The sequence below is a fragment of the Gouania willdenowi genome, chromosome 19, assembly GCF_900634775.1.
Source record: "Gouania willdenowi chromosome 19, fGouWil2.1, whole genome shotgun sequence".
NCBI classification, from domain to species: domain Eukaryota; kingdom Metazoa; phylum Chordata; class Actinopteri; order Blenniiformes; family Gobiesocidae; genus Gouania; species Gouania willdenowi.
In genome coordinates this window covers 12733196-12760306 of record NC_041062.1, presented here as the reverse complement: position 1 = coordinate 12760306, position 27111 = coordinate 12733196, and the positions used below count along the sequence as shown (strand labels likewise).

The 27111-nt window shown below is 37.8% G+C and overlaps 1 protein-coding gene across 1 annotated transcript; it reads left to right on the top strand.

Annotated features, from left to right (window-relative positions):
* Positions 1–937: 937 nt before the first annotated feature.
* LOC114481034 (uncharacterized) lies at positions 938–25263 on the top strand. Its single transcript, XM_028475339.1, has 12 exons — positions 938–1301; positions 4024–4891; positions 7138–7318; positions 8384–8523; positions 11362–11927; positions 13339–13612; positions 14124–14319; positions 18427–18611; positions 18737–18832; positions 20125–20286; positions 22106–22199; positions 23543–25263. The coding sequence occupies exons 2-12, from the start codon at positions 4066–4068 to the stop codon at positions 23604–23606; spliced, it is 2784 nt and encodes a 927-aa protein (XP_028331140.1). The 5' UTR covers positions 938–1301; positions 4024–4065; the 3' UTR covers positions 23607–25263.
* The last annotated feature ends 1848 nt before the right edge of the window (positions 25264–27111 follow it).

The following is a 27111-nucleotide window of genomic DNA, read 5'->3' as shown; positions in this document are numbered from 1 at the left end:
AAAGGCTCCGCGATGTGTGAAACCTGTAGAGATGTGTAATCTCACTAAATGCAGACAATTTCCTGTTTGTAATTCAGTTTTATTCTCATAACTATTTTTTCAAAATATTTTGACTTTAATCTTGAGATATATTTACTTTAATGTTGAATTATGACAACTTTAATCTTGAAACATTACAAATTTAAACTCGTAGTGCTTTTTTTTTTTTTTATGTGGCCCTAATATAAGGAAGCTATGGAAGCCCATTCCCGCCAGTAAAAAAATTAATTTAATTGACATTTGCAGTGAAAAAACCACATTGGAATATTTGTGCAAAAATACACCAGTATGCACCAGAGAGCAACAACAAAATAGACAAAATATAATTAACACAGTAAAATTTCAAAGGGAAACATTTGCCACTATAAAAATACACTATCTCATAATTACAACTTAGCATCTCATAATTATGACTTAGTATCTCATAATAGATTGATTTATTTATTTTTTAATTACTTTTCCTTTTTTTATTATTATTTTTTTATTTTTTATTTTTTTTACTGGCGGGATTGGGCTTCCATACTATTACGTTATCGTAAATAATAATAATAAATAAATAAATAAAAAAAAGCAAACTGCTTCTCTCGTCTCCTTTTTCGGCATGTACAAAAAAAAAAAAAAAAAAAAAATGTAAAAAAAAAAAAAAGTGAATGTAACCATGTCGGAAATAAACTGAATAAAAAAAAAAAATTAAATAAAAATAAAAATAAATAAATCTTCTCTGTCATTTTTCGTTTAAATAAAATTCTCCCGCTGGCTGAATAGAAAGCTTTGGCGGCCCATATTTGGCCCACGGGCCTTGAGTTTGACACACACCCTATTAAGATAGATGGCGGGTCACGAGGCCAGTCCAGTTAAGAACCCCTGGTTTGAGGCTTGGGGGGCGGGGCCTAAAAGGGACTCCACAAAGTGGGGTCAGGGGCCCCGTCAGCTTCTTCAATGCGTCTTGAATTCACTCCACTGTGTTGAGAAACCACCACCACACACACACTGTTTTATGTGTGTGTGTGTGTGTGTGTGTGAGCCTCAATTACTGAAGCCATAGCCGTGAAAAGAGAGGCAGGCAGCGGCCATCTCACCGCCCACAGTCCGGGGAGGGAAAGAAAGTGGTGCTTTGTGAAAGACGGGCAGCGGAAAAACAAAAGTTTACCGATCAAACATCCGCGAGCAGGGGGACGGACAGGCTGTGTCTGTGTACCGGGAACTTTGGACGTGTAGAGCGGTGAAACGTGGCAGGAGAGGACGGGGGACAAACGGTGACGGTGAGTGTGTCGAGTGTCCACCGCTTTATGGAGCTTGTGTGATGGAAAAGCTCATTGACAGTTTCCGTTTCTTCGACGGAAAGATGCGATTCTAAAGCAGCCGTGACTGGAATAACTGTGCTGGGATGGAATAATGATCCACTTTTACATCTTTTTATTTTTATTTTTTATTTTTACCCCCCATCATCCAATCATTGCCCTTTATGCACTAAATCAACCTCTAAAAAGACAATTTTGCACTGATTCGTGGAGAGATCTGAGGAGATTTCGCAGGATTAGGAAATAACTCGCATCTAATGTCAAATGCTACAGTAATTATTATGCAGGATATTCGTCTGATCTTCACATTTGTCATCTCATATTCACTTCCGATGCGTTTCTGCGATCCTTGCAAAGTTTCCGTGCTTTGCTTCTGTGCCTTTCGCAACATTTCATGACTCATGCCAAAGACGTGCGATCCCAGTGTCACCAACAAATAGTGGATTCATTCATTAAAGACTGCTCAGGTTTCACCTCACAAGCCTGCTCCACGTGGTAAACAGGGACTCATATTAATACTCTATTTATTTATTTCATCAATGAAGTTGGAGGGAAACAATCCTGGAAACAAAAGTCTGCATCAGCTGCACATTTCCTCCTTTAAACTGGAATAAAACTCCTAAAATGGAACTTTATACCATACAATACCCAATAAACAGCAGGTTTGACTCTATTTATTTTTAATTTTTTGTTTGTTGTTGATGCATTTACTATGTTAGTATTGGTTTCAAACATATGGTCCAGGGGCCAAACAAAAGGAGTGATTATTAGAGCTGGGCAATATAAACCAAAAGTCATAACTCGATATTTTTTCTCGCAATGGCAATGTACGATATTATTCTCTATGTTTTTAACTAAATACAATCTTATCACAAAGACAATTCTGGGTTAAATTAGATGATGTAAAATGCCACACAGCTGCACAATATGTGCCACTTATGGCTTTTTTCTCCTCTCAGGGACAGCACGTGTGAGTGAGTTCTGTCGTGTGGCTTGTTTAGGGGAAGATCTGGGTTAGAATGCACTCGACAATGTATCTAACTGTGTTTTTCATGCTGTTCTGAAAGGTAGCGAAAGCATGCGACTCCTAAAATAACTGTTTTGATATAGGGCTGCACAATTATCCACATTTTAATCGTGATCACAATTTTGGCTGCCACAATTAAATACATTTGATTTAAAATAAGGGCTCTGCACACTGTAATAATGTATTTATTTCATTAGCATTTGGTATATTTTAAATTCTTGGGCTAATTTTTTATTTTTTTATTTTTAGTATAATTCATATTTAAAGTAAACTGTGCACATTGTTTGTTTAAAAGTAGTGTAATAAAAAGAGATTTTTTTTTTCTCCTAACATGATAAATAATAGTGATTATAATCGTGATTACAATATTCATCAAAATAATCGTGATTATAATTTTTGCCATAATCGTGCAGCCCTATTTTAATGCAAAACAAGCTATAATCTACATATATATATATATATATATATATATATATATATAAATATGGAAAAATTGTAAAGAAGGACACTGTTTGACTGTACTCTAAGAATTATATTACTTGTATGATATTAATTGTATTGTGCGATTGTATAAATAACGACAAGTTAAAAAGAAGAAGATATATCTCAATATAGGCGATAGTGTCATTTTCTATGTCGCTAAAATAGAACACTCGATCTATCTTTAATCTTGATTTATTGCTCAGCCCTAATAATTATGGCCTAAGAGAAGATTTTACAGTGCAAAAGTGCATTAAAAGGCATGAATCACATTGTAAATAAATTTTGAATGAATTTCTGTGTTAGATGCATCTAATCAAAAATAATTTATATTTCTATATGTACATTCCTGTTAAGGCCAACCAATTCAATTTAGAAAATTTCCAATTCATTCCCATTGACAGTTTCCAACTTTGAAAATTCCCGGAATTTTTCACCCGAGTTGAAATGTTGTTTTTTTTTTTAAATCGTATTCATTTTTATGGATGCTGCTAGTATTTATTTTTGGATATGATGTATTTATTTAAAACTACTCCCAATTTCTGATTATTTCCAATAAATAATTCCCATGAAAATGTTATGTTTTACAATATTCCCGACATTTACTGTAAATTCTCTGCCCCTTTACGACGCTACTCTTGCAAATAAAGCCTTTTAAAAGAAATAAAATGAAGACTGGAAATGCAAAGTAACGCAGTTAAATTGGAGGTTAATTCTATTCCCCATAATGGTTGTGCTGCATTAGCAATAGAACTATCAAACCAACGTTTTTTACCACTATTTCATTTTAATAACTTCCTCCTTCTCTTTTCTACGGCTTTTGCTTTTCCCTTTGATCTCATTTTGCAGATTTCTTTTTTGATGTCTAGAGACTGACGTTTCTTATTTGGTGTTTCTGGCTCTTTTGCGTAGGTGTTTCATTTCTTAGTCATCGCTCTTATTCTATCCACTGACTGCATCCAACCTGCTAAACACCTCTGGGGTCTTGTTCTATCCTATAATTATTGCTTTGAACTTGATGATTTCCTTCCTCCTTCGTGTGCTTTTGTGCTTGAAAGTAATTTAACTCTGTTAAACGCCACATAGTAATGGGTCTGTTATAATTGATGTACTGTAGAAAAGCTTATATTTCACTATCATTCACTGATAGGATCTGCTTGTCATTTCTTTTTGCAGAAGCTGCCCAGCTGTTAAGGCCTTTCAGATGAGCTGTAAACCATGGTGGGGGACATCTTGGCCTGCGTTGCTTTTCTCTGCCTGGTTTTTGACGTTAGTGGCGACCACTGCCTCATCATCAGCGAGATCAACGCTGACAATCCCAGACTGGACACCACAGAGTTCGTTGAGCTGTATCACACGAGCGGGCAGCGAGCGTCCCTGGACGGCTACACGCTTGTGTTTTATAATGGGAACGGAAACATTGCCTACAAGGTGCTGGACCTTAAAGGCCACAGCACAGACGACAGAGGGTTCTTCCTGGTGGGCTCTGTAGACATGCTACCCAAACCAGCCATCCTCCTGCCTCCAAACACAGTCCAGAACGGACCAGACGCCATCGTCCTCTATCACACCTCCGCCGCCCGTTACAGTGAAAAAATGAACGTGACGGCTGTGGGGATGGTGGACGCCGTCGTCTATATGACTCGACGCACCGGAGGCGCTGAATTCCTTGCTGAAATACTGACGCCCGGGGAACAAGCGTTTATTGAGGATCAAACAACGCTGGAGGGGGATGAATCCATCGAGAGGTGTTTGCTGTCTGAGGATCGGTGGGGCTTTCAGGTGTCCTCACCCTCCCCAGGTCAGCGAAACAACTGCACCCCACCTGCTGCTGCAGCTAGCATTCCGTACATCACTGAACTGAAGCTGGGCGGAGGGCAGGTGGAAGGCTTTGTAGAGCTCACAGAGGCTTCGGCTGCAGGTCCCCTGGTTCTGGTGGTCTGGGATGGCAAGACGGACAGTGTCAGCATCAGTGTGGATATAGACGTGGAAAGCTCCAGGAATGGATTGATCACGATGAATCTAGAAAAGAAATACATGAAAGGTCAGTACGCGCTTGTCTGTAATCCGTGTACCCTTCGTTCTTTGGTTATTCTGTTTGAAAACCAAATCAAAATAAAACTTTCTGGTTATTTTGTTTTACTGACTTAAACAAAAACTGAAAAATCAAAAATGAGACAAGCAGCCTTTTTCTGTTTTAAAGGGGCTATATGAAAAATTATTGTGAATTTTCAACTTTTAAATATGTCTGAAATACCTAATTGCAAAATTTGAGAGTTAAGAAACATGGCCTTAGCTGTCATGCCATACGTACTGTATATGTGATTTTGTTTGTTTGTTATATATACATTCATAAATATTGCTGGCCCGGCCAACCTGTAGTACCTTTTTCCACCGGTTGGGTGAGTATAAGCCTATTTACAGCAGAGCCGTCCCTGAACTAGGCCATCTCGGGCGTCAAAGCCTTTTTCCGTGCGCAAGTTTGATGTAATGTTCACTAGCATCACCGCTGTGTACAAGTCCATATTTTCAGCTGGTAGTAGTCTGTTAGGTGAAATATACGCCAGGAGGTAGATCATTTCAAACATACGCGCTAAATAAATTGTCACTTCCTTTTTGACTCTTTGACTATTTAGATTTACATCAATAAAATAAAGATCACACAAACACTATTGTTTCTTTATATTTTTAATGATAATATTGATAAATGCAAACTTACAATAACAAAAAATAGGATTTATCCTTTTTTAAAAAAAAACAAAACAAAAAAGGAGCAACGCATAAGTCATACAATTGATGAATTGGTGAATTATTGATCCATAAATAAAAAAATAAAAAATTGGTGTTACGTATGATATGTGATTGAAGGAACTAGAGGTGGTGTAATGACTACTGGTGCTCCATGTTTCTTGTGATCAACTTCCGTGTGTGTTGACGGCTGCTGTTAGTAGCTAGCGGTACTATTTGCAAAAGTGTCAAATGGTAGAAGTTCTAACATCTGTTGTTCCTCATACCAGCCTCACATTCGATAGTCAGTCACCATTTTATCTGGATACTATTTGGACCGTAACACTGTTTGGTAAAGTTGGCAGATATTCACAGACGGACTTCCAGCATCAACACCTCTTTAACGCAACGTCATCGACACACAAATTATGCCTCTCTACCATCGGTGTGAGGTGGCCGACATGATACAAGATCATATTTTTATGAAACGCAGCAGAGTAAAAGTCTGTCTGTGGGTCCTCTCTGTGTGGTGAGATGAAAACATCAAGCTCTCGTCCATAGTTTTCCCGTAAATATCCAAATATCATCAAAACGGAAGATTTAATTTTAAAACAGAAAAAAATGCTGCTTATCTGATTTTTATGTTTTGGTTTTAAAGCACAACTTAGTAACTTGCGCTCAGCGCTCCCCCTAAAGGTCTCTTTTGGTTATATCACAGTCGTAAAAACTCCGCACCCTTCGCCGCCTGCCCCACCCCACAGCTACATGCGCACCTTTGCTCTCCCAAGACGGTAGCAACTGATCACTGAAAAATCTTAATACAACAGTGACACTAAGGGTGCTTTCACACATATAGTCCCATGTGACCATGTGAATAGTATGAGGAAGAGAGACAAGTAAAATAAATGAATGACGTGTGAGTGATACGGAAGGGAGTGGAAATGTGTGTGATGACAAATCAGCTCTGAAAATGGATGGATTCATAGATGGGTGGATATTTGTGTGTGTGCTGCCTGATGGAGCGCTGGGTTGTGAGCGCGTGCGTGTGCCTGTTGCCGTGACGACAGTGTGTGTGATTGCGTACCTCTGCTGAGCTGTCACTGCAGGGAGTTGCTCCGTTCCTCAGACAAAGGTCTTCTCTGCCTTTTTTTTCGCTGGCTCCGCCATGATATAAGTTTGAGAAAAGTGAATTTGTAGACATCCGTGTGCAGCCACGGGGCTGGTCATCATCTAGCATTAGTTTGTATTGGGCTGCCGTAAAGCAGTACGTTTTGCCACCAGGTCGGAGGCAGGAAAAGTTGCAAGTGTGGTTTTCTGTCCAGAGACAGCAGGGAGAGATTAAAGACCCCCCAAACACCCCATAAACATTTGTATTACCTTCACAGGGACTACGAGAAGGATTTATTAAGATGAAAAAGTGACTTAGTTCTGCTTTAAGGCAGTAAAGCAAAATAACCAGACCGTTTATTTGTTTTTTTTTGATTCGTACACAGATTGTCTTTGTTTCTTTTCACATATTTGTCCCATTATGAATTCCTCGTTCCTGATATTTTTTCATTTCAGGAGACTCATCTGGAGCTGTTGCCATTTACAGCGGCAGAGCTGCAGATTTCCCTGTGGGGAGTCCACTCAGCACTTTACAGCCTCTAGATGCATTTGTGTTTGCTGGACCTGGAAACAAGCCGAGTGCTAATCTCACAGAGACTCTCATCCCCGGCAGGCAGCCGTACCAGCTTAGCAACAGGCAAGACAATCCGGTCATTTATGTCCTTCTCACATATAGTGTGAACGTTTCAAATTAACCATCAAAACTGACTAAAGGTTGAAAATGTTGGGTTTTTGTCTTATGGTTATTCTGCAGACTATACTTTACAACAGTTGTGCAACACCTTCAGTTTGGTCGGGTTTCACTCTGAGGATACTGTTCCTCTTTACTGAGTTGGAGAAACAGAAGTAAACTTTTATAGACTTGTCAATCATTACTGTATTAAGGCTCCGTTCACATAAAATTATCATTTCAAAAGATATGTTAAATATAAAATACAGACAAAGTTTGGGAAGTGAGCTCTGTGAAATGATCAGTTTGACTTGAACACATGAACCATTTGTTATTCAAAAATAAAAACGTGCAAGATGGAGAATGCTCGCTGATTTGTGGGTTCACGTGTTGCACCTGAACAGCTGTCATATTTGGTGATTGGAGTCACTTTCTCTCTTTTCTTTGCCTCGTAACACTTACAACACACTAACCAATCCTTATAATCTAAAAAGTGTTTTTATCAGCAGTTTTTAAATGGTTGTCTGTCTGTTTAAAAAATACTTACCAGTTTTCCAAACCCATGTTTTCTTTTTTTATCAGCAATTTCTAAAAAAAAAAATGTTGATGTTTTTTTAAATCTTATAATTCATTGGACCCTGTACTTATGGTTTCTTCATTAAAAAGAAAACTAGTACTTACAGTAAATGCATAATATCTATGTCTGTAGTCGGTTATGTTAAATCTTGAAATTTTAAATGTAATTGTGCTTTATACAGAATGGCAGCATACTAACAAAATGGTTAAATGTTCAAATGTCATTGCACAGGTTATTGAATTGAACATCATGTATGCAGCTAATGGTATTTTACTATGTTAAAATCTTCAAATTTGGGGTAAACTCAAACATGTGAACAGGAATTTTGTGATTTTTCAACTCCCTATCATTATAAATCAAACACATGGATGCAACTGATAAAGATTTGTTTGTTTATTTCTCAATTCTTCATTAAAAATGTTTTAGAATTTTTTTATTTCTAATTTTGTTCACAGTTTGAGGGAGGGAGGTTTTCTGCTGAGTCGCTGTGGTGTGGCCACGTGGGCCAGAGATCCTGGCATTTTCTGGGAGGCTCCACAAACTCCTGGACTGCCCAACCAGTGCCCATGGCCGAGGATCTGCCCTCACTCTATCTGTAAGTCTTTATAACATGTCACTAAAGCCTATTGTTGCATCATTTAGCTCCCAGGAAACACTCGTATCCAGTGAATGGAGAAAAAAATACTCATTGTCTAGTTTTTTCAAGTCAGGAAAATACTGAATTTAGCCTATTCATGATTAGATTTGTGCAAATTTGCCTCAAAAAGTTGAATGGTCTTGCCTTTACTTATAATTGAACACACGTAAACCCTTATGGAGGAACATGTCTGGTCTTCTTTTACATGACGCACTCACTTTAAGTCTTTTCAACATGGTTTTATCATCAATCAGCATGACTAACATATCACACACAAATATCCAATACATTCACTACTGTAGAATATGAAAAGCTGGGGTGTATATTCAAAATTTTGATTTTGCATCTCTATATTTAAACAGGTAATGCTAAAAATGTATTTAAGAATAAACATAATCTTGGAGTCTAATTAATCACCGGAAAATGTATTTTTTATTATTATTTTTATTAGACTGGGAAAATTTGGTGTAAGCACCATAAGCTTAGTGTGCTATGTTAGAACGTTCCTGACTAATTTTTTCCTTCCTTGCGTGATTTATTTTGTCACTGCCATCAAGCTAAACTATTTTTTTTTTTACATACATCAGCTTGTTAAACATTGATGCCATGTACTACCTTATTAATGGGAGCACACAAAGCTGAACAGGGTCACAGCATCGCACACGTATTTCTTTTATTTTGAAAAAACAAAACAAAAACTGAGAGTGAAATGGAAACACTGACACTGACGACTTCAGAGAGACACTGGGTACCCGTGGGAATCCGACAAACGCAGACACCGCTTAATGAGTACTTGTCAGTTGTCACGCCTTGACAAGCGTAGACATGCAAACATTTTTCCGTCATCCCTTTGAAGGAGAACCCTTTAAAGGAAAGATTTGCAAATCCCAATTTAAAGGCTAAATTGCTTACCAGTATCTTAGAAAACATCATTTCCTCTTTCAAGAACGTAAGAGTATTTGTATTTGCAGAGATATGAAAATACGGTTGCTATATGATACGTTCAAAATCATAGTCATATCAATCATGTGATAATATTGGATTAAGTGAAACAGAAGAGGATGAACTCAAATTGAACAGACCTATTTGTGCGTTTCAGATTATTGAAACTTTGGTGATGCCAAGGTGGGATTTTAATGTAAACCATGCAATTTTAAAATTGTGCAAAGTCACATTCTGTCCTGTTTTTTACCCATCAGACCATTCACTAAATTTGCTGATAATCCAGATCTAATCTGTCATGTGTTTAATGAAAAAGGAGAACATGACAGCCATAGTTTTTCCTTAACTAGTGTAAAAGTAAAAAAAAAAAAAAAAACTTTCCTAAAACATACAAACCAAATGTCTATGTCAATAGATTTAAAGACGATCTGTTTTTTTTTTTTTTTTATTGATTGCAGACAGTATTGTTCCTCATTTTTAACTCGTGTACAAAACACTGAATAAAAGGCTTGGGTTAGGCTTCTGTGTTTGATTGTTGGGCCTGTTTTTGAAACAGGAAGTAGCCCCTAGCAGTGTTCTCATTCAGCACCCGGATGGCCTGTGGGGAAAGCTCCTCTCCAGCCTCACCATGCTGGTTTCCAGGCTATGGCAGCATCTTTCCAGTTTCAAACAATAATCATAATCTGGGCTTTTCCTGCATACGTCTCCATTTATCTTCAAATATATTTAGAAATCAGGATTGGAGGGTGTGAAGCTGAGAATGAAAAGAAGGAATGCTATCTGGCAACTGCTAATAAAGTCATTAGATTGTTGGAATGAAACCATGTGGACATGTGTGTTGTAAGTTATGGATACATTTTCCCCTCAGCAATGATCTAATAGCGACACCGTTATGTAATAGCATCTTTTCCCCCCTGCCTGTTGTTTAATCTTTTGATAATCTTACAAAACTCATAATGTTGGATCTGTTGAAATAATCTATACCACGTTTTGGTGACAAACCTCCTGCTTTTAAACTTTTTACTTGCAAAAATAAAAGAAAGTTACTCCGTCTGAAGCGCGATGAAAACACTGTGTTGCTTCCATCACATATTCGTCTAAACAAAATATGATTGACAAACTTTACATCCAATCATCGTAAAGAATGAGGAGTGACGTCATAACACAGTCAATAAAATATACTGTAAAACGTTTTTTTTTAACACTTAAGCACATCCCTAAATTATGCATTTTAAACTAATGTAAAACATGTGAATTATGATCAATTTAAACTTATTATTCTGAAAAATCTTAATATTTAAACACAAACACTATTATTAAAATAGTATCTTTACAACCCTTACAATGTTCTAAACATTTTTAAAATGGCATTTCCACCAAAATCTTTTCACATGTGCTTTATATTTATATTCATCCTTCATATTTATTATTATTATTATTATTATTATCATAATTATACTGTTTCTGGTTTGTTTTAGTTTTTAGTTTTTTCGCACCAAGTAAAATTCCATGTATTGTTGATATCGGTCCGATATTAGCCTGAAAAGGAATATCAGATAAAAAAAATTCCGTATTCTCCGAATTTGTTTTTTTTTTTTTAATTTATTTTATTCAATTGTAGAATATAATCAAGCATTTTCTAACATTCCACACTACAAAATAAGTAATTACAATTTTTTTTATTAAAGAAAAGAAAAAAAGAAAAGTATGTATGATTCACGTTGATATCGGATCAATATCGGTATCGGCCAGTACGCAAGGTTGCAATATCGGTATCACATGGGACATCCCTATTTGTTGTTAAACTCCACTTGGTAATAAAACTGATTCTGATTCTTTAAATCTATGTTCCAGTTATCCCAGGGGGCACAGATTCACCACACCACCTCCCACCCTGGGGAAACATTGACTTCTTGATTAATGAGATCAACACTGATTCTCCCGGTGCAGCAGAAGACGGAGAGTACATCGAGCTGTGGCATCCGTCGGGTCGCAGGGTGTCCTTGCAGGGCATCTGGATTCTGTTTTTCAGCACACGCAACAACAAACCCTACAGGGAGATCAGCCTGAGCGGACACTTTACGACCTCCAGAGGTTATTTCCTGTTGGGTAGTGACAGGTTGGTACCAGCGCCGTCACTGCGTCTGCCTCCCAACACCATTCAGAACGGACCGGATGCAGTGGCACTCTACCGCAGCCCTTTTGGCCCACCGTCGGCCTCTCGCAGGGGGATCCCCACTAAGGGTTTACTGGATGCAGTGGTGTACCGACAAAGAGGGTCTGATAAGGAGGCGCAGGAGCTGAGCAAAGCTCTGACACCAGGACAGCTGCCTCTGTTGGAAGATCCAGATGTTCTGCCTGGTGATGAGGCTCTCAGTCGCTGCCGTGGCCTCTACCCCCACGACCTGTCTGCATTTTCAGTGAGTACAACATGTACACATTTCACAATAAGAGTCCAACCAAACCAAAAATGTAGGTTTGATTCCAAAATGCACACATTCTTATTCGTGTATAAAGGACCAAGCGTGTTTTATTGCACCAAAAACACACTTTAGCCAATCATTGCGTCCGTCAGAGTTGGGGTTAATTACATTTTTCATTTATAATTACGTCTTCAATTATCCATATTCAATTACAACTAGGGATGTCCCGATACAACTTTTTCCACTTACGATAAGATACCGATATTGCAGTCTTGAATATTGGCCGAAATTGTATTATTTTGTAAGGATGCTGCTAATATTTATTTTCGGATGTGATGTATTCATTTAAAAATCCAATAAATAATTCCCATGAAAACTGTACGTTTTTCAATATTTATATAGTTATATCGATACAATACGATATCAGCACAAATCGCACACACTTTTATGACTTATTTTGTAGTGAGGAATGTCAGAAAAGGCTTGATCAAGTGATGTTAGTCAAACAGAGAACAATAGTCAACAATTCACTTCAGCTATTTTTTGCTGTCGGTGTATGGTGGGAACAACTGAGGGCGGGGACAAAAACAACAAAAACTTATCGGAGATTTTAGATGCAGTCCAATAAAATCCGATATTCGTTTTCTTGCTGATATCGGACCGATATCCGATATTAATATCGGATCGGGACACCCCTGATTACGACACAATTAGGATTACGGTGACTGGCAATATTTTCAATTACAATTATTATTTTTCCCCTAAAAGTCAATTACAACTACGTACAAATTCAATTAATTTTTTTTAATAATACTTACCTTATGTAAGTAATGTAAGTATTTGCCACTGTTTATCCTGTTTTTATTCTGCTATACGAGCCAATGCAACAACATTTTGTTCTTATCTGTACTGTAAAGTTCAAATTTGAATGACAATAAAGGAAGTCTGTTCGCATCTCTTATGATAACGGGTTAGTTTAACCCATATCTTAAATCAGATGTAAAATACACTAGAAATATTAGGTTAGGTAATGTTAGGTTTCCTTATCCATTAAAAAATTGGTAATAATTATCTTGATGTGGGCGCCTGAGCATTTTTTTCTGTCAGTATAGCCCAAGATTTATGTTTTTTAAAAAATGGTAAAATGATCCTCAGGAGAAGTGACATATAGTGGAAAAAGTTGATATGAAACATATTTTAATCATTTTTAACTATGTATGGGTAAGCCATAGAACTGTGACATGGTTCCACAGGTTTGCACTTAATTAAAATGTAACAGTTTTAATAGAATTTCCATGCCAATTACAATTACAAAGTCAATTATCGAAACTGTATTAAATTTAAATTATGATTATAACAGCAACATATTTTCTACAGTTATGTGTGTGTGTGTGTGTGGTTATTTCAGGTGGCTCCACCGACCCCTTTGAGGGAAAACATCTGCCCTCGTCCTCCTCCACCCCCAGAAGGTGTGGTCATCAGTGAGGTGGCCAGTAGTTATTGGACCAATCACAGCAGGCAGAGGGCCTTCGTGGAGCTGCGTGGTCATCCTATGACAGACCTGCAGGGCCTGGTTCTCTCTGTGTTTGACCAGGAACAGCCAGGGACCGTCATTGCTCTTCCTTTGACTGGATTCATCGACTCGGATGGTTTTTATATCGTTGAAAATGTCACAGGAGCAGGTGAGAGTAGTAGAGGAACTGTGGATCCTCTACATTCATGAATCTAAAAATAAGGCCTTAATTGTCATTAAAATGTCTTAAATCAATGTTTCAAAAGTCTTACATTTTAACACATAATAAGTATGATTTTATGATTGTAATGGTAACATTTCTTTTTAAAAAAAAATATATATAACTGTAACATGGCGACATGGTTGTAGTGGGACTTCTTAATATACATTTTTGTATTTTTGTTGTTGTTTTAATAGATTTCTGACTATTTTTGTTGTCATCCTGTGTGTTTTGCATTATCTTGATTAAAAAATTGACCTTGACGCTATGTAATTGGTGTGGCTATTGTGTTTACTATGAAGTTGGTCTTGAATTTAATTTCAAATGGCATTTAAAAGTCTTAAAAAGTCTTGAATTGAATTTGACTGAAGCTGTAGGAAACCTGATTAAGTTTCTTTCTTTACACCAACTATTTATTGACTACCCTTCTCCTTGATTACCTTGTTTCTCTACTGCATAGATCAGACCTTCCCGGAGGGCTCCACTGTGCCTGCGCGTGGAGCAGTGGTCCTGTGCTACGACCTGTTCAGTGTCTGCAGGGCTGGCACGGCTCTCACCAACTCCAGCCTCAGAGATGTGCTTGTTTTTAGCAATAACCCACAGCTGCTTTCCTCTCTGTCCACCACCAGGGGGAGACAAGTGATGCCAGCTCTCAGGTAAATAGCACATAAGCCCTAAGCCAGTTTTGTATGTGATCAATGTGCATAGGTGGACTGACCATCTGACATACCGGCCTCATCCTGGTGGGACGTTGACTCAAAGTGGACCGGTGCGGACCACTACTTTTTTTTTTTTTGAGTGAGTTGAGGCAGATATGTTAACAGGTGGCCTAAAGTGTTCCAATAGTGGCAAGAAAAGATTGTTAAATGACTAAAATGGGCAAAAACCAGTTAAGAGTGGCCAAAAAATGGGCAAATCAAGAGGAACCAGTTGGCATGTAATGGCAAAGGGTAGCTTTATAGAGCAAAATGTAGCAATCAATAGGGAAAAAGGGGAAAATGTGGCAATCAATAGGGAAAAGGGGCAAAAATGTGGAACAAAAAGAGGCAAAATTTAGGGTAATAAGGAGACAAGTTGTATTTATTTGGCAAAAGTTTGGTTATTTGGATGAAAAGTGGCCCACAATTTTTTAAGAAAGGACAAAAATTGGATAAAACAACTTGCAAAAATGGCCAAATAATAGAGGAAAAGAGGTATTTATTGGCAAAAGGTAGCTAAAGTTTGAAAAAAGTGTCGAGGGCAAAAATGGGACAAAGGATGTTGCAAAATGGCTAAAGGAAATAGGTAAAAAGGGGTTAAAAAGTTTCCCCCTTTTAAGGTTTTCTGGGGGAATGATAAATAAAATTAAGACATAAAAAGCCACATGTTGAGCATCGATGACTTAATAACGGCTTCTACATGATGTCGCTGATAATGTAGTGGGCTGGTCTGAACTCAAAATGCCAGAGCTGAATTCTTGTCCCAGTCTACCATTGTCCATGTGTAAACACAACCCTTTTGATCCTAAGTCTTGACTTCATACCACGCGAACGACTAAATTAGGAGCTGTACACAACAAAGTGTGCCTGAACATCTCATTTGAGGTGTGAATTCTATCATCCGAGTGAAAATTACTCTAATGAATTATGAACAGAGCAAACAATAGACGTCTCAAGTCTTTGCTGTTACAATTAGGAAGCTATGTCACAACAATGTTTCAGCCTAGATATGAAGACTTGCAGAAGTTTGTCAAATTTGCTAGAGTTATACCAACCAGAGCTTCAAATAGTAATAAAATATTAGAATCAACTCTATTATTTTCTTTTCACTTTGTCTACACATGCTGTCAAAGGTCAACACTATACGTAGTGCGATTTTTTTCGTGTTTGTTTTATTATGGCAGTTAAATAAATGAATTTATTTTATTGCATATTTGTGACCATCACAAGCCCTCTCTAAGGAAGGGTAAGAAATACTTTATTAAAGGGAGAATAAACAAACAAAGGGGAGTGTTACACCTTGGTGAGGGGGAAGGGAACAGGGAAGAGGGAGTCAGGGTAGGAAAATGGAAGGGGTGGGTCATTGCAATCAACTCTGTCAAACTGATGTTTTTGCACCATCAGAGTAATATTATATCCCATTCAGCCAATCACAGTCATGGAATTAAAAACTTGAACTGTCAATTTGAAACCACAGACACTTTGAAATATTTACTTAAATAATCCTGATACGACTTAAATTATACAAACATACATACCTCTCTTTAGAAAAAGAAAATAAATTGCTTAAAATTCGGATATAAAGCTCATGCACCAAAATTGAACGCATGATAAATGCACTTAGTTGCTATAAACACATGTGAATTTGAATTGATTCTGTTTCTGGAGTACGGTAAATGTTTTAGAGGGAAGTTCTTTGAAGATAGTCAGATGATGTAAGAATAGTTTTTCCAAGAAAACTACTTCATTTTCCTTTTGTGGCGTCTTTGTCAGGCTTTAATGTACTCTGTTGAACAAACAAACATTATGTAGACTGAATTACCTGAGAAAATTGTGTTTTCATACAGTTTTCAGTGCAAAATCATGTAGTCCAAATGGAATGAACATTATGAAGAGCAAACAGTACCATGGAGACCAAAGGAAATAGTCAACCAGTGGAGACAAACTGCAATGTTGTTAAGGCAACCAACAGAGATTTATAAGAAGGAGGGTATCAACAGCTTTATATAATGGACACAATTCTTTAACAGCAGGGCTTCTTGTTTTCCCCCCTGATGTGTCCTATTTAGCCTTCCATCCTGACATGTCCTAAAGGATTTTCTTAGATCATGTGTAGCACCACTGATTTCTTACTCTTGGATTTCAAATAAACCACAAAAACCTGCACCAAAAATAACTCTCAAATGCTCATCGTTACATGACATGCTTTTCACATCTGTCTCTTTTATTTTTTTATTGTGTGGTTCGAGCCCCCTGACTGCCTCCATTAACTTGCTACTTGGGTTTCTGCTTTTCTTTAAAGGGATATTTAACCCAACTGAAAGACTCATGTATGTAAACTTTACTAGTAGGAATAAGAGTTGATATAGAAGCTGAATACGCGCTAAAAAGCACTTAGTGCTTGTGAAGGTCGACGTGTCCACCATTCACATAGCTCCAACACATGTGGATATTGATTAAGAAGCTGATAATGGCTTCCAAATACTGTGCTGGCTGACATTTTATAAGTCAGATTTCCTATTGAACATCTATTCAACTAGGACTTACATGACCTGATGTTAATGGTGCCAGTTCCTACTGTTTTATTCACTTTGTAAATTACTCTCAATAGGGCTTAAAAATAACTGGTACCGTGGTCAGGGTGTACCGATGACAACTGGGAGAGGCACCAGCTGAAACAGTTACAAGCGGGTTGGAAAATGGATGGATGAATGGTTAGGTTTCTTTCAAGATGTGTTGTAGTAAAGAGTTCCCAGGCTCCTAATCCTGGACAAGCCCCCAAACTGTTGCGGTGGTTTTGTAGGAGAGGAAAGGAGTCAAAGATGAGGAGGCAGTTTGGAAAATCTTTTCCAGTTAAGTACTAAGCATGAGGTTAGACACAAAGCAGCTAGATGCATGTGTAACGAAGTCCCCTATTCCTGGTCTCCTTCTACAGTACAGACCCTTTCCAAAAAATTTGAATATCATGGAAAAGTTGTTTCATTTCCATAATTCCATTCAAAAAGTGAAACTGTCATAGATTATAGATTCAGGGCCCACAATTTAAACGATTTCAAGTATTTATTTGTTTGTATTAATTTGGGCTTCCAGCTCATTAAACCCATAAAAACAGGAATTCAAAAAATTAGAATATTGTGAAGAAATCATCATTTACTTCTCAGTTTTTGCATAAAAAAAAGAGGAGAAGAAGGACTGGACTGTTGGCCAGTGATCCAAGGTCCTGTTTTCTGATGAAAGCAAAATGTGCCTTTCATTCAGGAATCAAGGTCCAAGGAAATGAAACAACTTTTCCACAACATTATAATTTTTTGGAAAGGGTCTGTATATTAAGATTTAATGCTATCTAAGCCTCTGTCTCCATAACGCCTACTTATCTGATGTGGATGTGATCTATCTACTGTGCCCGCTTTTTTCAAAAGCTCAGATTCTGGATAACGGATGACGTAATCGGACGAGATCACAGAATCCAATGTTGGTTTTGATCCGGATCAAACTTTTAGTTTGGGTTTGTCAGAACTATTTAGTAGGACTGGGATCACTTTGATTCCAAAAATCTGGATGACACCGATCCCATCAGAAGCGTACACTCAGCGTGGATTTTAGGCCAAATGTGTAATGAAACTTTAAACGTGTATCAAATAATACGATTATTGTATCATGCAGTTTAGCCTACAATATTTATTTATAAGGTTTATATTTCATTTGTTCATCCATCAGACTACAGTGATTAGGTAGGAGATAACGTATCCAGCCTATCAATGTTGGTGCATCTCGTCACCATAACTCGTAACACTATATCACAAACATGATCAAAAAGTGGTCACCAGAAATTTGTGATATCAAAATGGGGTCACGACCCGAAAAAGTTTGGGAGCCACTGCTCTAGGACCACCGTGTCAAACTGGTTTTAGTCCAGGGGCCACAGAGGAGGAATAATCCTACCAATAATCTTAAGAACCCTACCCTGTTTTGTAATTTACAAGCTCTACTTGACTGGTGTTAACCTCATTAATCGAGTCATGCTAATAGTTCCTCTACATGTGTTGATGCTGGTGTCGTGTTCAGGTCAGTGGAAAGTGGTCCGGTCTCCCTCAGCCGGTGTTCCTGCTGTGAGGTGAGGAGTTCTTCGTCCTGGACCAGCTCCTCGCCTACTCCACACAGCACCAACCTTTGTCCAAGCTCCACCTTTGAAAGTCAGATCAATCTTTGCCTCGGCCCGCTGTCCACAGACTGGCTGGAGCAGTCAGAAGGTATGACATCACACAGAAGTAATGCATGGAACATGTTGAACCAAACAAAGAGCACAGATTGATTCAATTATGATATTTTAAGATAGTTTTTTGACCCATTTTAAAGTGTTTCTGACTTCTCCTAGACTGCAACAGCCTTATCCATGGGAGGAGGGTGGCTGAGGTGGCCGACTATTTGGAGCAGAGGTGTCACTGTGGTATTTCTGCTTTGTATCTCCAGGGTGAGGCATTTCTAAGTATTTAATTGCATTTCATGACCATGTGTAGCATACAACTATGGGCATGACTATAGTATTATGTATTTATAGTAAATGGTCTGATTCGAAACCAATATTTACACATCAAGAGCTTTTCCCATTTATTAGCAATTTGTTGGTTTAATCTCTGAATACATTCAATCAGATGTAAGCATTAATTTTGACATATCGTTTCTGATTTTAATATGTGTTTCTATAGTTGAAAGATAAGAAAGTCAAAAAGTAGTGTTATCCTGTTCTGCTTTGGATGAAAAACAACTATGCTTAACCCTCTTATTGTCCTTGGGGTCAATTTGACCCTATTCAATGTCTGTAATTCAAAAACTTATTGTTGACTTGGGGGGGGGGGGGGGGGGGTTGCTTCATATTTTTTGACGGTTACAATTGATTCAGCATAAAATTATCATGATTTTTTTCCCAATGTGCTGAACACATATTGCGCGCATCGGTGTTCCCCTGGGGTCAATTTGACCCCAAGTTCCTTTAACTGTGCAAAATTTGAGAAGATTTGGATGAAAACTAGATAGATTAATTCTCATTTAAAAGTTTGGCCTGATGGGAGTGCTAGAGAATGGAATAGAATAGAATAGAATAAACCTTTATTGATCCCCAATGGGGAACTTCACATGTTGCAGCAACACCATAGAATAGCAAAAGTAAACAGTATGAGCAGAAATAAATTATAACATATATTATGTCCATAACCATACTGGGTATGGACATAATCTAGAAAAAGATGAAAATAAAATAAATTAAAATAACATTTCAAACAAAAGCAAAACCACAACGGCATAAAAAAAACACAATGTGCAAATGACAAATACAGGAATATGGTTGGGGGAGTATCAGTGTTGTTACAGTTATTGAGTTAAACAGTGGTGTTGAACAGGTTAAGGTTTCATTATTAAGGGGTGAGTTACAGTATGTGTTCAACAAATAAACAAAGTGCCGGACACAAAAACGTAGTCAATGATTTTCTGAACATCATTTTCTGGAGGCGAATAACCCTGGGGTCAGATTGACCCCAAGGGTCAAATGTGTTAGATGATTTGAGGATAAAGCTAGGGTTAAATTACATTTTTAAGGAGAACTTCTTTCAACAAAATAATTTCAAATAATTGATTGTCTTATTGTCTGTTCCTTTTTGAGGTACAATTTGAGGATAATGGTGGGGTTCAATTACATTTTTAAGGAGAACTTCATGAAACAAAGTAATTGTAAATAATTGATGGTCTTGATGTCTGTTACTATTTCAGGGGCCAATTTCTCTTGTGTGTCTGGGTGGCTCCGAGTCTGGGGAAACATCCAGGCACTCTCTGACCATCAGAAGGCTCTCATCATTCAGACGTCTCACATGAACCCTTCGTCCCCTCAGGGTGACGCCTGCTCTCCAACGGCCGATCGTTACACCAGCTCAGGCAAGTCGTGCGCTTGGTGCAGACTTTTTGATTAGATACCACCAGGCCTGGTTCCATTAAAGTCATGACCGAGGAGCCATGCGTCATCACTGACTCATCATCGCCTCAACAACCTTTTCTGGTTTTCAGTTGTGCAGAGCTTTTTATACCCCGCCACAAATGGCACAAAGTGTGGAGTGGGATATAGGTTTGTGTTCCGAGCTTTTCTTAGAAACAGTTTAAGATACGATAACTAAATTTGGTGTGGGGCTTCAGGGTATCAATACCTTGATGGAGTTCGAAAATGAGAAGCGCGCGATAATTTTTTCCGGAGTTATTGCCCTTTTTCCATTTTTTTTACTCTGTTTGAGGTATCTTCAAAGGGGGCAGCTTTTCTCAGAAACCATTTAAGATACGGTAACCAAATTTGGTGTGTGGCTTCAGGGTATCAATACCTTGATGGACTTCGAAAATGAGAAGCGCGCGATTATTTTTTTCCGGAGTTATTGCCCTTTTTTTTGTTTTTTTTACTCTGAGGTATCTTCAAAGGGGACAGCTTTTCCTAGAGAGCTTTTAAGATAGGATGACCAAATTCGGTGTGTGGCTTTAGGGTATCAATACCTTGATGGAGTTCGAAAATGAGAAGCGCTCAAAAAAAATTTCCAGAGTTATTCATAGGGGACAGCTTTTCTTAGAAACCGCTTAAGATAGTTAGTAATTCTTTATTCCGATTCTGATTTTCTTATGTATACATCTAAGTTCTTAGATTTTGGACATTTAGAACAACCAATCTGGCGGGGGATGTTGATGACTGTATTCTCGTTTTTATTTTAAAGGAGTGTGAAGCGTAAAATAATTAATTAATCTACAAATTGTGACTTGTAAGCTGCAATGATAGTAAAAGCTACATTAGAAGTTATGTTGTGTAAGTAGAGGATGTTTCTCCTCTTGATTGTTGTGATATAAATTATTGTAATGTGTACAATTGCATACTGAGCTTGAAACTCATGAAAAAAACAAGCAACTCGACTATTTTTGTATACCTTTCAATGGTTTGGATTCACTTTGATTCTCAGAGTCTCATACCACCACCGGTTTTTTACCAGTGCTTTAATTAGAGGAGAAGTTTAAAAGGCTCCATGAATATATTTAGACACAGCTGGAGTGAACACACGATGCACAGCAAGCTCCACAGTCAGTGTCCCACTGTCGTGCTTCTTTAATAGTCTTAGTCATCTTTGTGACTGAGTCATATAAAGATCAGTCCATTAAAAACTGAGACGTGATTTTTTAGAAATTTCACCAATGATGAGCGATGGAGATTTTTTGATCTTTCAAACTAATCAGAATCACCAACATTTAATGGAGTCTTTCATGGCGTAAGGTTAATCTTTGATCCAGTATTTGTCACAATCTGCTAAGTATTTTTGACATAATCCTGCTAACAGACATAATACCTCCTTGATTAAGGTAATAAACAGTTTAAAAATCAACAGTAAAAACATAAATGAATTAACTTACTGCTTTATAAACTTTTTTTGTACTTTGTACACTTTTTTTAACTTAATTTTTGTACAGTTCGCTACTCCATGCTTTTATCTCAGTAAAATTTTCATACACATGACATATCTATTAAATGTGACTCAAAGACATTTTGCAGATCTTAAATCATTTGCAAATATCTTGTTTTGATTACGTTTTACATTCCATTTTTGTCCGTGTGAAGGCAATCTGAAGAAAATAATGTATTAGTTTGGTTAGAAGTTAGAACTTTAATCAGGTTTGCAAAAAGGCAGTAAAGGTTTAAAACAGCTAACAGTGTTTTTGTTTTGCTCTCTAGCGTCATCCCTGGGGTTGCAGATTGGCCTGATAGTAGCAGTGCTTGTTCTCCTGGGGCTGGGAGTTGCTCTCTTTACTTATTTCTACAGGAGGAGGTGGGCATTCCTTTACGTTATTCCCCTTCATATGATTCTATTTTAATTCAATGTTCTGCTTTTTTTATGAAACATTTTTTTTTTTTACACATTCTCAATATCTCAATATTAATAGCTTGAAAAATGTGAAAGCACAATGCGTTATTTTTTGTTGTTATTTTTCTATTAGTGTTAATGCATGTTTGGGTTCAATCAGTACTTGATGATGAGTCAGAGTTTTTGCATGATGAAAGCAATATCTTCCTTTCAAAATATTGTCTTTTCTGCTCTGCTGTGAAATCCTAGATGTGGGTTTCTTTGGAGATGCTGTGGATCATTTAAAAGGAAAGACATCAGAGAACACATTTTTTATAGTTGCTCATGTAAACAGAATAGTGAAAAAATATTTAAAAAAAAAAAAAAATAGCTTAGACGTGTATGTTACAGTTATTTATGTGTATCCTGCGAGTTGCACGAAAAAAACCTTTTGATTTGTTTATTTAGTTTTCTACATGATTAAATGTTTGCGCAGCAGACAGAGAAGTCCATCTGCCTCAAATTTAACTTGTGCTTGTGCGCACTGACGTCTCCACATTAAAACAAGCAAGACGCTCATTTAAATAGGGGCGGTCTGCATCAGTTCTGCTCGTGCACTAATGATTGCTGCAATCTTAGTGAATTCCGCGCAGCAGGTGAGGAAACTGCGTCAATAAAGGATTTAGGGAAGCAACTAAATTACCACCCTTTATTTCAGATCATAGTGAAGCCCTGTGTTTGTTGACATTTTTTCGCATTGCATTGTGGGATGAGGAGTCACGGCGACGGGTGCATAGAAGTGTTTTATCGCGGGAAATACTGGGAACAAAAATGGTGTTGAGCAAATCACTGTCCTCCTTGTACTGCAAATAAAATCTGTAAAAATGAAGTAAAACACTTCTAAGTATCAATTCAACATCCCACAATGCAATGTGCAACAATGTCAACTAGAGTTTGGAGATAAAAACAAACTTTCAAGTGGAAATTTCAACCTTTTTCTTTTTTTTTTTTTTTTTTTGGAGTAAAAAATGTTCAATTAATTGATCTTTGAGGCATATACTATGATTTTATCAATAAAAGATTATCTTGTACATCAGCTTTTATGTAAAATATCACTGTCTACGACAACTTTAGATGTTCCCATGAGGAGCAGATCAAAAAAGTCAGTTATAACTGTGTGTTGTTATATTAAACATTGAAAGTGTAGGCAGCACCTCAGCAATTTGACCTGATCCAGTTTAACTGGATGAAGCGTGTGAGCAAAAAGCCTTCAAAGGACCTTCAAAGTTTTGGTACATTTGTGCTTGATGACGCGTTTGTCTTTACAGGCGCCCCCTGGACTATTACACAATGGAGTTGAGTGAGCACGCAGAGGGCCTCTCAGATCTATAATCCAGGTTGTTAGGCCACATGTTTGCACTTGGAAGTATCTGTGGGATGATGTCAGCTACGAGGGTACGGAGACGCTGTAATCTGATGCTCCGTTGAACCTGTGGGTGAGGATTCATCCGGCTACCCTGAAGCCAATGCCAATAAGTGTCCTTCTATGTTTCTATCAACTGTTGAGTGATTGTTGATGGTGTGGCCACATCCAGTGTATGGAGAAAACGTGTTACCGTCCAATACGGCCACTTCACAGGTGAATTTTGAGTCCTTATGTTTTTCTATTGTACAGTCTTTGCCTATGTCAACAGTGCTGGTGACTACTTAAAAAGGGAATGAACAAGATTATGATGGAATAATTTTAACTACTTGATCCGCAAATGGATATGGAAATTTAGACTTAATGTGGATAAATATTTTTAGCCTCTTCTTTTTGTTTTATTAAGTACAGCACTTAAACTCCCTTGTTCAGCACACATTCATTCCTTGGAAATCCTGTTTTATTATTGTGCTGCAATTTATTTTATATTCCACTCAAACCCAACTCTCATAGTGCTTCTTCTTTTTTTAAACATGAGTGTTTCTAACTTGTATTGAGTGTCCTTAACCACTTTTGTATGTGTGCATAAAGCAGAGAGTTTGATTAAGTAATGTGTGGCTCTGGTGTTTGTTGTAAACACAGAGGAATAATTTGGTGTTGAGATGTTTCATCTTGGGTGATTTGGTATCTCACAACCCTCTCCTGTACCTGCGTGGTGTTTAAACTGATTTTTCTGCCAACATGCAGATAAGAAGGAAATGTGAAGTACTTGCGTTGTAAAATCAATTTCAATTGAAAACCACTGTAAACCTGCCTCTTTAACATTGTGTAGAAATGCAAACTTAGCTGATATTACAAGTTCAGCTCATGATGCACGTCTTGGTGAATTTTGTTTGATTAGGAAGAGATTATGTGAACTAAGGTTGTCTTTCTAATGAAGAACACTGCTTCAGAGGTTTCTCAAATTAGAGACACAGGATCAATATAAAGAGGATCAATTATGAGCACGCTGGAAAACTTACATGAGACACCCAGACCCTCACTTAAGAACTTTCTTCTGTGGACATTTTCTTCTTTACTTTGTAGATAAAATCATTGTTTTTCAAGGCAAAACGTGTGTATTTGACCATACAGGTACTGTATGCCACTATTATGTTATAAAAAACATTTCCTGTTTTAATTTCTGTCTGAAAAGTATTGTTGGTAACTTTGTTATTATAGGTTTTTGTGTGAAGACAATGTACGTGTAGTACGTTTTAAAAGCTATCTTCATGGAGTTGGAATTATTCTATTATATATTTCAATGTATGGATTAAAATGTGATGACCTTTCCTGAACCACAGAACTTCAGAACTTCAGAGACACATTTAGACTTGCATGTTATTGCTCGCAAAGCCTAACATAAACCTTATGGCCATCTAAGAGCCTTTAATACATTTTTACTTATAGCTTAATTCAGTTCGAACACAAATCACACACCACTACAACAGAGACTTTGCACTGAATAGAACTCAAAAGACACTGGAATGAATGAGCTTCTTCTTTCCCCCTGTTTTTAATAGTGTTTTTTCTTCAATGTTCATCACTGGCACAGGTCTCAATTAAAATACTCCCACCAATGTCAAATTTGATTTGGTCTCTTTTTAATGGTTAAACTGTTACCCCCTGTAACTCCCTTGCTTCAATGGGGTCCCTCTCTTCTGGCAAAGGTGTACCATTACAAATTTCTACTTACTGTCATGAAGGATTGATGGGTCACTATGCTAACGCTACTATCATACCTCTTGGACCTCCTGCGTTATTGCGCCGTTATTCTCCAACTTCCTTTGGCGCCCTGGAGAATGGTTTCAACTCTGCTCCAGTCATATTTACCACCTACTTTTCATTCTTTCTTTAATCTAGCGGCGGTGGTGTAACAGTTAAGGAAGGGGGCTTCTAATTGGTAGGTCACCGGTTCAAATTCCAACCTGGGCAACCCCTAACTGACCGCTCATCTTGTACGCCGCTTTGGATGAAATCACAATTTTTTTGTTAAATGCAATGCTTCCTGCAGCACAAACACACCTGGGAACATTTAATACACACGTACGCTATAATAAAAACCTAACAAAACCAACAAACTACAGTAAAAACACGTGTATAGCATAGGGGTGTCCCGATCCAATATCAATATTGGTTCGATATTAGCCTGAAAACGAATATCAGATTCAAATTTCCAGATTTTCCGATTTTTTAATTTATTTTTTATTTTTTTTTTTATTTTTGTCAAGTAATTTTTATTTATTTTATTCAATTATAGAATACTGTAGATATTATGTTGAAGGTTAAAAATTATGTAATCAATTGGTTAATAATAAATGGGCCAGTTTTTCTCACACCTATTGTTGCTGACTATTGTTCTCTGAGTAACACCACTGGATCAAGCCTTTTCTAATATTCCACACTACAAAATAAGTAATAAGTACATTCTCTATGGGGAATCATCCTATGGCAAAAGACATGAAGAACCACCTTGTTTGCGTAAAAAAAAAAGACATCTCAGCAAGTGATGTGAGAGCTCTATATAGCAACATCAGGTGCTGCATGGGAAGACATTGTGGATGACTGCAGCAGTTTGCACTACCTGGACCAGGAGCAGTTTGGGTGGAGCAAAAAGCAAAGTCTTGCACAGCATGAGTCTCATGCACGGCAAGAACACAGTGCAAGTTGTGTGGATAGGACTGTACTGTTGCATTGGTTTCATCAGTCAAAGAAGATATTTCGGAACAAACTCAATCCCTAATGCTGCGTTCACACCGGATGCGTCACGAAATGTCCGTACGTCCAGATTACGTACAAAGTCAATGGATAGATGCGTCACAGCGCGAAATCTTTCCTGTGCAGCGGTGCGGCCAGATCCACACGGCAAGTGCGTTGGCCTTGCGAGCGCGCTCACGATTTTACGCATATCCGCACGTTCGCAAGAATTGAAAATATTGAACTTCTGCGACTGTTTTGCATGACGAAAGCCAATCAGTCTTTGTTGACGATGACATCAAGCCATCAACACAGACACCGGTTTGTTCACCCATTCAACCATGGAGCAGAATCTGTATGACACAGCTTTTATAACCAGGACCAAACTACGAAGGATTTGGTGTGAAAAAGAATCAGCGAGGAGGTAAAAGTTCTCTCTAGTTTTCATCTTTGAAAGTGGGCACTGAGCTAGGACAGCATTAGCCGCTAATCACACCGGCTTTTTTCCACTGGTGGTTTATGTTTTTGAGAGGAGAAAAAGGAGCAGCTCCTCGCTTCAGACGTGCATATGAAGCGAAAGGGGACATTTTTTTGATCCTGCAGACCCTGTGGTACGTTTCGTGCGGCAGATGTGTCCGGTGCCGCAGAAGACGCATTCGGTGTGAACGCAGAATAAGGGTCAAGATACTTAAAGTCATAACACGCCAAAGAAGGCCTACCTACTTCCTTTAACCTGGC

Excerpts from the sequence above, each read along its gene's own strand:
- LOC114481034 (XM_028475339.1), top strand. The coding sequence starts at position 4,066 with ATGGTGGGGGACATCTTGGCCTGCGTTGCTTTTCTCTGCCTGGTTTTT. Across the intron at positions 4,892-7,137 it reads AGAAAAGAAATACATGAAAG|GAGACTCATCTGGAGCTGTT; the intron begins GTCAGTACGCGC and ends TTTTCATTTCAG. Across the intron at positions 8,524-11,361 it reads GATCTGCCCTCACTCTATCT|TTATCCCAGGGGGCACAGAT; the intron begins GTAAGTCTTTAT and ends TCTATGTTCCAG.